General features: G+C 36.1%; 1 protein-coding gene across 2 annotated transcripts in view; it reads right to left on the reverse strand.

Moving 5' to 3' along the window:
* Positions 1 to 14,525, reverse strand: part of PDE7B (phosphodiesterase 7B) — a 462,623-nt gene that overhangs the window by 54,631 nt on the left and 393,467 nt on the right. For both annotated transcript variants that reach the window (XM_020987127.2, XM_020987130.2), the window contains 2 exons: positions 5,448 to 5,599; positions 3,875 to 3,938 (listed from right to left, as the gene is read on the reverse strand). In XM_020987127.2, coding sequence (XP_020842786.1) covers positions 3,875 to 3,938; positions 5,448 to 5,599 — 216 coding nt within the window. The remainder of the gene's footprint in view (positions 1 to 3,874; positions 3,939 to 5,447; positions 5,600 to 14,525) is intronic.

Consider the following 14,525-nt stretch of genomic DNA (forward strand, 5'->3'; position numbering starts at 1 on the left):
ACTGTACTATCATCCAACTCACGTCTCACTGTCTTGTCCACAAGGATGGAAAGAGAGACTTTGTCAAAAGCTTTACTGAAAACGGGATAGGAACTAGATATGATTTCATTAATATAGGAAACTCCCTCTACCTGAGCAAATGGACAACTTCTCTGAAAAGTATAGTCTTTTTCTTTTCCTTTGGTGAGGCAATCAGGGTTAAGTGACTTGCTCAGAGTCACATAGCTAGTAAGTGTTAAGTGTCTGAGTCTGGATTTGAACTCAGGTCCTTCTGGCTCCGGGGCTGGTGCTCTATCCACTGCACCACCTAGTTGCCCCTGAAAAGTATAGTCTTAAAAAGAATTGTCTGGAGCATTTTCCAGCATAGCTAGAGAGGTTAAGTGATTTGTCAGGGTCACATGGCCAATATGTGTCAGAGGCACGATTGAACCAAAGTTTTCCTGGCTTTAAAGGCTTTCTATCAACTATGCCAGGCTATAATGGATATCTATCTCTATATCTATTTTTATCCTTGTCTATATACGTATACGTATATGCATTTTGTTGTTCATTCATTTTTAGTCTTGTCTGATTATTTGTGACCCATTTTTGGGGTTTTCTTGGCAAAAATATGGGAGTACTTTGCCATTTTCTTCTCCAGCTCATTTTACAGATGAGAAAACTGAGGCAAACAGGGTTAAGTGACTTGCCCAGGGTCACACAGCTAGTATCTCAGGCCAGATTTGAATTCAGGAAGACATGTCTTCCTGATTCCGAGCCCAGTGCTCTATCCACTGTGCTACTTTGCTGCTCCACATCTGTGCTAGATATATAATTATATAACGATATTCTATGAGACTACTTGTGATAATTTCATTATATAATACATATACACACATAATACGTTAGGCATATACTTATATGATGAAATTCTGGGAGACCACTTGTGATATGTTAAAACTTCATGTATTTACATTAAAATAATGTGGCATAGTGAAAAGAATATGACCTTGGGCCAAAGCACTGCTATGCTGCTTACTAGTTGTATAATTTTGGGGAAAGCATCGAAATTCTCTTGATTTCAATTTGCTTACCTCTAAAATGAAGGAGTTGGACTAGTTATTCTCTATAATACTTAAATTCTATTATTCACATCATTTGGGAACAAAAACATCATAATCTTTTTATAAATCAAACTGACATAAATGTGAGATTGACATTGTGATCATTTGTATACATCAAGGAGGCATCTAGGTGGCAGAGTGGATAGAGTACTGGGCTTGGAATCAGGAAGATATGAGTTCAAATCCAGCTTTAGGTACTTAATGGCTGTATAACTATGGGTAAATCACTTAACCTTCGTTTGCCTCAGTTTCTTCAACTGTAAAATGAGGATAATAACAGTACCTACTTCCCAGGGTAATGTTACATGGATCAAACGAGAAAAAATCAGAAGACTATTGGGTAAATTTCTGGCATTTTTGGATTGGTTAGCCACTCAAGCACTTAATTCATTTGGGGACCTAAATTATAGAGTAGATGTAGGTGTTTTATGAAGCTTAAATGAAATATTGATCATAAAGCACTTTGCAAATCTTAAAATGCTATCTAAATACCAGTTATCATCCTCCTCATCATCATTGTTATCATTAGACTCCAGTTACTGGGCCTTCAGTCTGGTGATGATTTCATTCTGTTACACTTTTGCTGAGCTCAAGTAATATTTATGGATCAATATAGGGGTGTATTGTTAAATGTTTAACAACTGGGGTCTCCAAAAAAAAGCATGTACACATGGTTTTTGAGTTTGATCTGCACTATTAACATTTTCTTAATTCTAGATAATCAATAAAACAACAACTTGAGCCCTGACTTGTAGTGATTTGTGATCTGTAAATGCTTACACAATTAGCTCTCATAAGCTGGTTCCAGCAGACCCCTGGGTAGACCCTACTTTTTCTTTTCTTCTTATTTTCTAGCACAATCATATAATCCTACCTAAAAAGTAACTATAGTACATCAAGCGCTTTTCCTGATAATGTCAAATATATTTGTACAAATGAATACAACAGTTTTTGTTAAATCCTCTGACAATCTGCCCTATGATATTATTTCCAGGCATATATCACTGTTAAGTTGCCCATAGATTGGTACCTCTTTTTTGCTCAGTTGATGTGATTCAGATCAATACATTCTAGGCTGAATATACTTTTACAGTATCATCATGGCTTTTAACCTTGTTTGTGTTAGTTCCTTATCTGTAAATTGGGAACACATTGGAGAAGGAAATGGCAAACCACTCCAGCATCTTTGCCAAGAAAACCCCAAATGGGGTTATGAACAGTTGGACATGACTGAAAATGACTCAACAACAAGCCTGTTGCCAACAATAGAAATACCCCACAAACCACAATTGTCATAAAGGGTGGAGAACCAATGCCAATACCCAGTAATGTTGCCATGGTCTTGCCTTTTCCACTATGGTGTAGCAAAAAGAGTGCTAGTTTTAGTCTACCCCACTCCTTTGAAACAAGATTTGTCTTCCTTAACACTAACTCCCATATACCAGTCATCATGTTACCATTTCCTGAAATCAATAAATGCCTCTTGCAATTGCAATGAATTACTTTTCATCTCAGGTGTACCTGTAACAGTGAGACACATGGAAGGAACTTTACCCCTGGAACTCTAAGTGACAGTGCCTGTTTACCCTTTCATGGCTTAGCCTTACAACAGTCTTGCTTCCTGACAGTAGTATCATTAGTAATGATGATGATGATGATGATGATGATGATAAGCACATATATAGCATATTATGGTTTGCAGATCTCTTTTTGCAAATACATATATTATCTCACTTGATCCTCACAACGACCCTATAAAGTAGATGCTATTATTACCCCAATTTTGCAGATAAGAAAACTAAAGCTAAAAGAGGTTTAAAGTGATTTGCCTAGGGTCACACAGCTAGTGAGGGACTGAGGTAGAATTTGAACTCAGATCTTCCTGTCTCTAAGTCCAGAATGCTTACCAAAATGGACCACTTTCTTGTCATAAAAATAGGGACAACTGATTTTGTTTGGCTTGCCTATAAAGCCTAATATACCATTGATTCGCTGTGCTCTCAAGATTTGACCAGGGGTTCTTTCAGAAGAAATCTAGTCTGTGATTTTTAAAAGTGTTAAATAATTGTGGTAAATAATCAGAACATAAAGTTGGGGCATATTCAGAAATGAAAGTGATAGAAAAGCAAAAGATATTAACAAAACTAAAAATGATAAATGGTCAGATGGTAAGTAACTTTTTATTGAAACAACAAATGTAGATAAGGGCTAATATATATATGCTAACTGCTATATTTTAAGATTTTTTAAAGCATTTTATATAAATTACCTGCTTTGGTCTTCATAATAATTCTATAAGCTATATATGACAGGTATCTCCACTTTACAGATGAGGCAAATTGATTTAGGTTGAAGTGACTTGCCCATGGTCATACAGCTAGTAATTGTCAGAGGCGGGATTCAAACCAATCTGTCTCCTAAGTCCAGATCTTGTCCACTTTCCACTGTACCACAGCTGCTTCTCAAAGAAAAAAAGAAGGGGGAGGAGTAGGAAACAGCTTAAGACTATGGGAACAGATTCATTTCTAACTTTTCTCACTCTGACCCTGTTTATGTAATGAAGTCTCCATGTGTGTCCAGAGCAGTGGAAGAATGATTGAGTCTGGCCAGCAATGAGGATTGATTTTTAGATTTATGAAAAATGTTTAAAAAAAATGAACTCCAAAACAAACAGGAAATGCAATCCAGGGTGATTAATAAGTAAATAATCTCATGGAAATTGTTGTAAGCTAAGGCTTCTATTCCAAAGAGAATTCTTTTAGATGACTTACCATTTGTCAAGCGATCAAATAAGAAGATGTCAAAATCCCACGTTCCCACTTTGGAGAGCATATGCTGAAAATACAAATAGCAAACAGCAGAACAGATGAGTCATGTTACAGATTGTAAAGCTGCCTTTGATAAATAATTACATTAAACAATAAAAAAGTGCTAAGCTTTTATACAGCTGAAGGAAGCATCATAGACACATTCTCTTAAAAACTGGGTTCCAAAAGAACAAATCTTAACTAAATTCTAATATAATTTGAATTTATTTGTATGAGTGTGGTCCAAATGGCAAGCTACAATCAATAGCCCTGGCTGGAAATGTTATCTCCAACTAAAAATGACATCAAAACCAGTAATGAGCATATAGTAAATTTATTCAACAAATATTGGGATATTGAGTTCTTGATTATCCAGGCTAATGGAACAGAGATGTGGAACATAATTTTAAAATAATTTATTTTGCTTTGAAATGTATTAATCTGAAAATGGCATTTCTGATGTTCCAGGAATTCATAATATTTCAAGGAAAACAATGAATACCTCAACTCTGAAGGACTTGAAGAGTAATCACCTATTTCCAACCCCCCTCCTTGTTTTAACTCATTGTTGTTAATTCAACTTATTGCATTTTAAGAGTAGAAATCATCACCCCTTAGACTGACTCAAAACACAAATATATAGGACTGATAACAAAAGTTTACATTTATGTGGTGGGTCTTCAGTTTACAAACCTCCATCATTAGCCAGTGATCACATGGGACCTTTTATTGTGACATCATATTGCCAAACTTCTTTTTTCCACTCAAGCCTATTCGAGGAGCATTTATTAAATCTTTACTAGGTGCCAGGAACAAAAGAAAAAACTGAAAGAATCCCCAACAGCAAGGAACTCTTTACTGTGAGAAACAACATGCATGTGTATATACACACATGTGTATATACACATGTATGTGTATATATAACATGTATGTATATATGTATACACATGCATATGTATATATAGGCAAATATGTAGAAAGTAAAAGTTTATCTATTCATCTATCAATTTATCTGTTGGGGAGGGGAGGGAGGCAGGGTGGGTATTGCTAACAGGTTGTTCTTATACTCATAGACAAGTATTAAAGAAGTTTTTATGAAACTACTAGGAGAAACTTTTCTGAACTTCTTCAAAAACTCCAGTCAATAATATTCGGAGAGTTATGGTACAAGGGATTTGAATTCAGTTCATCTGGAATAAACTACTCTTCCTTATTTAGGTTACATTTATAACATAAAATGGAGTGGAGGATTTATTGGGTTAATTTGAGGGTAGAAAATCTGGCTGGATAATTCATCGTGGCAAAACATTTTGGTGAATCAAAATTCGCTTGATAATTGCCAACTCTCCATTCCACTTTGTGCTGTACAAATAAACCCAGGCTTTGAGCATAGAGTCGTTGCAGGGGAAAATATTAGGTGATCCTCAGGGGAAAATATTGAGTTTTCCTCTGACTGTTGTATTTTAGAATAGTAAATTAAGAAAGAATATCAGCCCATTACACTTCTGAGAAAGGCCAACAGAGAAAAGCTTCCTACCCTTGCCTGACCCAGGTAGTCTTCATCCAGGAAGTGCAGAGGGGAAGGAGGTATAGCTCCTCGGAGTAGCCGGGATGCATGGAAATATCGTTGAAAGCTCAGCAATCTTTTTACTTTCTTCTTGGTACCAATTTCCCCTGAGTGTGCTGTGTCTATGAAAAAGAGATCATAGAGGGAACTGTAATGGAAAACAAAGGGTTGCAAGACTATTCTTAAAAATTATCGCTACTTACAAAAAACAAATGCAGTAGGATTTTTGGAGAGGGAGCAGGAGAAAAGCTTGACCTACTATGATTTTGTTGGTATAGTGGTTAATATAGTGTTGGCATAGTTATTAAATCCCAATGAGGAAACTTCCTGTACCAATGCAGATAGTTACCCCTTCTGCAGTTGCCTGGGGGAATTGAGAGGTTAAGAAACTAAGAACAAAAGGATTTGTCTTTTTCTACTGATTTAAAACTATATCAAATGATCCCAAAGACTTCCTGAAAACTTATGATGCATCTATACAATTCACTGGGTAAAATGATACAAGTTCATATAGGTACAATGTTTTCTCATAGCATCACTCTGATGAAATACAGGCTTGTTGTCATGTTTAGTTATTTTAAGTTGCGTCTGACTCTTCATGACTCCACTGGGGTTTTCTTGGCAGAGATACTGGAGTGATTTGCCATTTCCTTTTCCAGTTCATTTCACAGGTGAGGAAACTGAGGCCAACAGGGTTAAGTGACTTGCCCAGGGTCACATAGCTAGTAAGTGTCTGAAGTCACATTTGAACTCAGGTCTTCTTGACTCCAGGTGCTCAATCTGCTGTGCCACCTAGCTGCCCATGTGCCATGCATTGTACGCTGATAATTCCTCTAGTACAAAAATTAACATTTATCACGTCATATTTATTACAAGGATGCAAGACTAACCTTTAAAGATATCATTACTTACAAACATAAATGTCTCAGGATTTGGGGTGGAGGGAGGGACAAAGCTGGCTTTTGTTGGTATCAAGGAGCAAACTTCTTGCACCAATGAAGATAGCAGCCTCTTCTACAATTCAGAGTTTTAGACAATTGCCTGGGGGGAGCTGAGAGTCTAAGTGATTTGCCTAGGGTCATACAGCTGGTAAGTGTCTTAGGCAGGAATTGCACCTAAGGTCTTTCTGACTCTGAGGCTGGTCCTTTACCTACCATACACACTGTCTTCTTTAATGCCTTTGCAGACACTTGGGCTGTATATATATCAAGGCACTAATTTGTTATTGGTGGTTCTGACATGAATAATATGAGGACTTAATTCTTGTATCAGGCTTGAGTGATACTTTTAAAATGAATAATCATGCATTCTAATTACATGTTTAAATTGAGGTTTACTAATAATAGACCTGATTTTCATCAAATATATTACTAGTCTGAGGGAAACCTTTAGCTGAGACAAATATTATCATGGGCTAGGACTACTTAATTTCCACTTTTAATCTCTGTGACTAGTAGGAGAATAGGAAATATCATACCTGTTTATAATTGAGAAACTGAGGTGCAGAGGAGGAAAGGTTAAGACCATTTTCATTCAATTTAACAACCATTTATGAAGTGCCTACTGTGTGCTATAAGTGCTGTGAGACAGTGGCAAATACCTAATAATTAGATCACTAAAGTGAATTAAGACTTCTTGGCACTCACCGAAGATTCTATAAAGCACAAACATCGTCTTCTTTTTTCTTTGGGAGACAATCAGGATTAAGTGACTTGCCCAGGGTCGCACAGCTAATACATGTCTGAGGTGGGATTTGAACACAGGGCCTTCTAATTCCAGGGCCAATGCTCTACCCACTGTGCCACCTAGCTACCCCAAGTGAAAATTTCTTAAAGGAAATGTACTCTGATTAATGGCCACTGATTTTGCTAGCAGGGATTTAATTAATTACATATAACATGATTATATGTAATTAATATACTATATATGTCTTCCAAATCCACCTAGATCAAGAGATTTAGAAGAAGTCTCATGGCATGTTGACTGGAGGATCTACATTCGGGAAGACAGGAACAAGATTTACATGTGAAAAAGAAACATGGATAAGTTGCTTTGTATTGTTGTAAGTAATATATACTTTGATTGAGATTACAGATCCATTGAAGTATCAAAATAAATCTTCCAAATGAAAATGTAATAGTAGAAATGACTGTCTAGAAATGCTATTAACACACTAATTAATTACACATTGAGATTAAGGTATACTTTAGCCCTGTTGAAACACTATGACTCCTGCCTCCAGCTTCCCCATACACTCTTTTTCAACCTTGTACCTATAATTCTAAGTTTTATATACAAAAGAAAGTGGTATGATATACTCAACTTTGCATCTGAAGCATGCTTCCTATAACACTTTGCTTCTTTCATGTCCTGATTAGAGGATAATTTGAGTTTTTGGTTGATCAAATATCCTATTTATAATGGCAAGACAGTAGCTTGGATAGCAGAAAGCTGGAAAAAAAGGGATGGAAAAGTCTCCTTATATATACACACTTCTTGCCCCAGTGATAATGAACAGCTAGAAATAGTAAAGCTTCCTTAGACTACTCATGCAAAAGGAGATGGAAAACCCAATAATAGATAATTTAGGGGAGAACACACATGTACACACACATGCATTTTACAGAGAGAGACAGAGAAACAGACATATTAATACTTTTGATTTCCTAGAAAAATCCTCTATTCTGATGAATTAGAAGAAAATTTCCAGTGTGTTTAGTGTATGACAAAGAAATGATCTGTAGTTTCCTTGGATAATGACTATCTCAATAGTTAAATAGTTGTAGGGGATAACAATAACTCTTTTAATATTATATACATGACAGAAACAGAAGCATCCAATCAAATCTCAAAAGTGATGCAAAGAGGGCATAAAGCAGAATATTGAAAGCCTGATAAATTCTTTCTGAATTTTCATAGAATCATAGAATGTCAGAGATAGAAGGGAACTTGGAGGTCATCTAGTTCAACACCACCCTCCCTCCGCCCCCACCTTCCCTGCCAAATACCCTTTATAGCACTCTCAATAAAGGTCATCCAGCCTCTTCTGGAAGATCATCAGTGACAGGAAGCTTATTACCTTTCCAGGAAGCCTGTTCTATTTCTGAACAGCTCTAATTATTAGGAAGTTTTTTTATTTTGAGCCAAAATCTGCCTTCCCTATAACTTCTACCTATTAGTCCCACTTTTGCCTTCTAGGGCCAAACAGAATCATTCTAATCCCTTTTCCAACTTGACAACCCTTCTGGTATCTGCAAGATGACTCATCGTCAACCCAACTTCCACTTCGAGGTATGCCCACTTCTAGACTAAACATCCACAGTTCTTTCAAGGAATCTTTATATAGCCTATATGAAGTCTTTTGATAATCTTGGCTTCCCCTTCTCTGGACATGCTAATATTATTTCTCCAAATTTGCAACTGGATGCAATATTCCAGGTTTAGTTTGATGAGGACAGAGTTGAGTGGACCTATAGCTTCCTTTGTTCTGGACATTATGCTCTTACAGTATTAATGACGTCTAAATGACATTAGATCTTTTCATGGCCATATCACACATAACACTGATCCATACTTAGCTTGAAGTCAGTTCAACAGACATTTATTATCTACTGTGTGAATTATATATCCCCACATCCTGGGGATAAAAGACAAAAATTAAACAGTCCCTTCTCTCAATGAGCTTATATAATGCTTGTTCTTACTTTCTTAGTTCATTAACATCTATTTTTTTATACCCACTATCATTTCCCAATAACTCTATTCCCACCAATAAAACCTTCTCTTTTAACAAAGAAAAATAGTGGAGTGAAACTAATTCTTACAGTGACTACTGAGGAAGTGACTTAAACAAGGTGGCTTAGTGACTATGAGAGAGAGCAGATGGACAATCCAAGTGGCACATTAATTCTGATTATAGAAGAATAACAGGAAGGCTTTCAGTGTGTTGGAGAGATCATCCAAGGTGGCAATGGCCATGTTTTCTGAACCCAAAACTGGGACATATATTTTTACAAAAGATATGCCAGGTGAATAGTAAAGTATATTTGATTGAAATTGAGATTGTTTGAGAAAATCCAGGACATGGCAGATTTATGGTAAAATGTAGAAGAGTCACATAGGAAAGATAAGGCACAGAGGGATTGTGGCTTGAATCAGTAAGAGGGAATATCCATACCTAGGAAATCATAGATCATTCTAAATAAGTATTCCCAATGGTCAAGCCTAACCATGAGTATTCTAATATGTGTATGCTAATAGATGATTGCGTTGTCATCTGATTATAGAAGTTCATTCAGAAGTAATGCCTTAGAAACACTTATTCAAATAATAGGGCTTAGAGTGCCAAGGTTTAGAGATATGATTGGGCCTAAATTAATACTCTCTCAATACAGTTTTTCAAGGTGGTGGGCAGGGCATTTAATGAGAAAGGAAAGAAGAAAAAAAAGGAAGAAAGGAAACAAGAATTTATTAAGTGTATACTATGTGCCAGGCACTGTGCTAAGTACTTTATAAATATCTCATTTGATCCTTACAGTGACCTTGGAGGTGGGTTCTATTATTATCTCCATTTTACAGTTAAGGAAACTGAGGCACAAAAATTTTTTTCAAGTGACTTGTCCAAGGTCACTAGTAAGTGTCTGAGACCAGAGTTGAACTCAGATCTTTCTGACTTCAGGACCAATACTCTATCTACTATGCCATCTACCTGCCTCAATTCAACAAAATAATATTAATTCACTTGTTGAATAAAATTTTAGTTACCAGTCAATACTATGATACAGAGGAGAGTCAAAAGACTTGGGTTCAAAACTTGATCCCTTCTATTAACTACTGATATGACTTTAGTCAATTCATTCAGTGTCCATAGCAGTGCCTTAGTGACCCTACCTGTAAAATGAAAACTTCAGGCCAGAGGCCTTCTTGGGTGCTATCCAACTCTTAAAAAATTTTTTAATCACAATTTTATTTTCGGTTCTTAATTTTCTCCCTCCCTCCTCCTTGTCCCTATCCACTACCCATTGAGAGGGTAAGAAATACAAAACCTATTACAAATATGAATACACATGCAAAACAAATTCTCACATTAGCTATGACCAAAGAAAGAAAAAAAAATAGAAAATATGCTTCAATCTTCACTCTGAGTCTATTAGCTCTCTATCTGGAAATGGATATCATGTTTTATCATGACTCCTTTGGAATTGTGTGCTGATTAGAGTTCCCAAGTCTTTCAAAATTAATTATCTTTACAGTATTGGAATTATTGTATACATTGTTCCCTTGGTCTTTTGCTTACTTCATTTTGCATCAGTTCCTATAAATCTTCCCAGGTTTTTCTAAAATCATCCCCTTCATCATTTCTTACAGCACAATAGTATTCCATCACAGATGACTGTATTCAGGCATGGTCCAACTGATGAGCATCCCCTCAATTTCCAATTCTTTGCTACCACAAAAATAGGTAATATAAGCATTTTTTGTATATATGGGTCTTTCCCTCTTTTGTTGATCTCTTTGAGATATAGACCTAATAGCAGCATCATTTGGTCAAAGGGTATGCACAGTTTCATAGTTTTTTGGGCATGGTTCCAAATTGCTTTCTAGAATGATTGGATTAGTTCACAACTCTACCAACAATGCATTAAAGTAAGTGTTTTCTCACAGCCCCTCCATATGTGTCATTTTTCTTTTTGGCCAATTTGGCCAATCTGATGGATATGAGGTGGCACCTCAGAATTATTTTAATTTGTATTTCTCTAATTCCTAGTGCTTTAGAGCATTTTTCCCCCATATTGCTATTGATAGCTTAGATTTCTTCCTCAGAAAAAACTCCCTAATCATATCCTTTGATTGCTGATCCCATTCAGCTCTATCATCTTATTCTGTGCCCAGACTGTGGAGTACTAAGAGGCAATGGTGAAGTGGGAGAAGCCAGGACTAAGAGTCATGAAACCTGAGCTTTAGTTTGTGACCTTAGACAAGTCACATCCCTTTTCTGGTTCTTAGTTCCCTCACATGCAAAAGGAGGCAGTCGGACTAAATGATATCTAGGACTCTGTTCGGCTCTTAACATTCTATAATTTCAAACATCATACAGGATATCCGCCCGTGAGGAGTTTAAAATGGGGATAAAGAAATGACACATACATACATATGTAATTGGTGGGCTAGACATTACTCCATATTATCACCAACACATCCTGATATAATAAAACGCTAAATTGTACAAAAGAGACAATTAGTTTGACTTCATGGATGCTCAGTGAGTAAGTATAATATTGTTGTTGTTCAGTTGTGTCCAACCCTTCGTGACCTCATTTGAGATTTTCTTGGCAAAGATACTAGAGTAGTTTGCTGTTTCCTTCTCCAGTGGATTCATTTTGTTAAGCAATTAGAGGTTAAGTGACTTGCCCAGGGTCACACAGCTAGGAACTGTCTGAGACTGGAATTGAACTCAGGTCTTCCTGACTCCAGGCCCAGTGCTCTATCTACTGTGCCATGGGTTGCAAAATACTTGGGCAAAATACTGCACGATCAGAGGTGTGATGACATGCTGTCTTGTATTTGTAATAGTATCTCTTAGAAAGAAAAGACAGATGTGATGGCTGGGTTGATGTTATCAAACAAATTTTTCCTTGAGAATCAACAAGAAAAAGTATTTGACCTGAGATCTGTGAAGTTAAGTGATTTTGAATATGTTTTTATATAAAATGATAAGTGGATTTTAACACATATTTATATAAGATAATAATACTTTATTTTTAAAGATTTTTATTTATTTTAAACTTAATTACAAAATGAGAAAAGAAAAAAGCATTTACACAGCAAAGCATAAAACGAGGATTCAATATAAAATAAATGTCCGTTTCAAATTACTTACTTTTTAAAAAACCTACGTAATAAATATATGTTGTATATAATAATACAACATATATTATTTGTATATGATAATTATAATAATCTTTTATTAAATTTTACTATTTTATGGGGAAACAAATGCTCATATTTCTAGTGTGTTTTAAGATTTGCAAAATATTTTTTTCACAACAACCCTGGTGGTGGTGCAAATGTTAATACTCCTGTCTCACAAATGAAGAAACTGAGACTCAGAGAGTTTAAATGAATTACTCAGGGTCACATTAAAAAAAAGAGAGTCTGAGTCAGTTCTCATACTTAGGTCTTTTGACTCCAAGACAAGGTCTCTTCTATTTATACTATGCTGAAAGTAGGACTGAGTTGGCTATCTCTTCTCCAATCTTCAGTTGGAATAGTTGTAGAAAATGATGCATCAGCATGCTTTATTGACTATTTCTGCTATTCATATGAATGGCAATGAGCCTACCTGTGAAACTGACATTCTGCTCTCATTACAAAAAAAAAAAAGACTTTTATGAATATCACAAATATGTACATGTAAACACTTTTCTGGCACATTTAGATACTAACTTTAGCATTATGGAATTTATCTTGGCACCTTACAGTATAGCAATTTATAAATTTCACAAGTTTGCTTTGGCTTGAGTGCAAGGAATGTTAATAAAAATTATTTTCACTTTGCGTGCCTTCTTGGTGGAAGTTCTCATCACAGGGGATGAGAAACCTCAGTGAGATGAAAAAGTGTGCAAACAAGAATCAACAAAACCCCAACAGGGATGTGGATAACAGGCTATTCGTGACCACTTGTCTCTAACTTTTGGTTTTAAGCTTCTTGAACACACTATATGAGGAGTTCTCTCCAATGTGAAATGGTTAATAACTGGCTGTGGAGTTGCTAAGGGACGACTGAGAACAGGGCTGCAAAGGTTAGGTTGAAAGCTCAGACTCTAGCTGACCTATGGAATTTAACATCAAATGTCTCTGGAGGATGAATAGGATCAGATTTTTAATAATACATGAAAACACTTTTGCTCCTTGGGTAATTATTACATCAAACAGTCGTTGGAATGAGTCTACCAAGGGTGAATGGATGCAAAAACAGACAAATTTGAGGTTGATGAAGCCTTCAGGTAACCTGTTTAAAAGAGCCAGAAAGAAAAGGAACATTCTTGGTTGTGCAATTCTCCTTATCAAATGGCATTTAAAAACAAGAATCCATTTACACGTAGTGCTAGGCGACTCAATAACAATATATTTTAGACACTGATAATTATCATTTTAAGCCTCCTAATCTGAGTCTCAGTGCCCACTGTCAACTAAAAGATTTCTGTTCCCTGGGAAGAACAGGTGACTACTTTCGCTAACATGCACCTCTGAAGTGGCCTGTGCCCTGACAGAGAAAGTTAAATGTCTTTTCAGGGTAGAATGTGGTGGAAGCTTTCAGTTTTTTCATAAAGTCCTGTTTCCTTCTTGTGAACTTATTTGAACTGTAGGTAGAGGTCTCTGGCAGAGGAGCTAAGGAAATTTTCTAAGACATTCAAAATTCTTTTAAAAAATACCTTTATGGATTTCAAGATCTGCATGGCCAAATGTGGGAGCGTGGCTTAATAAGAAGTCATTTTAAGTAGGTTACTTCAGAGTTCTGGTCAGTAAGAAGAATGTAGAAAATATGTAAAAAAATAAGAAAAAAATCCTATGGATTGTAAAACCTGCTTTTAATTATTTTAGTTGACGAGGTGAACTCAGTCTCTGGTCACTGTGCTCATTTCATCTTGTTAAATATATAATATTCATTTTCTTGTCCTTTTTCACAAAACCTATTCTAGGCTTGGCTACAGTAGTTCAGTATCTGAATTTTCTTTCAGGCGTTTGATTTCCACTGGTCTATGAGGTCTGCTTTTATTCATAAAACTTGTCGTTAAATTGTTTTCAGTCGGCATCTGACTCTTTGTGACCCCATTTAGGGTTTTCTTGGCAAAGATACTGGAGTGGTTTGCTATTTCCTTCTCCAGCTCATTTTATAGATGAGGAAACTGAGGCAAACAAGGTTAAGTGACTTGCCCAGGGTCACCCAGATAGTAGGTATCTTAGGCCAGATTTGAAGTCATAAAGATGAGTCTTCTTGATTACAAGACCCATGTTCTCATACCAGGGTGAGGAAGCTGTGGCCAC

The sequence above is a fragment of the Phascolarctos cinereus genome, unplaced genomic scaffold, assembly GCF_003287225.1.
Source record: "Phascolarctos cinereus isolate Bilbo 61053 unplaced genomic scaffold, phaCin_HiC Scaffold_5;HRSCAF=322, whole genome shotgun sequence".
Classification (NCBI taxonomy): Eukaryota; Metazoa; Chordata; class Mammalia; order Diprotodontia; family Phascolarctidae; genus Phascolarctos; species Phascolarctos cinereus.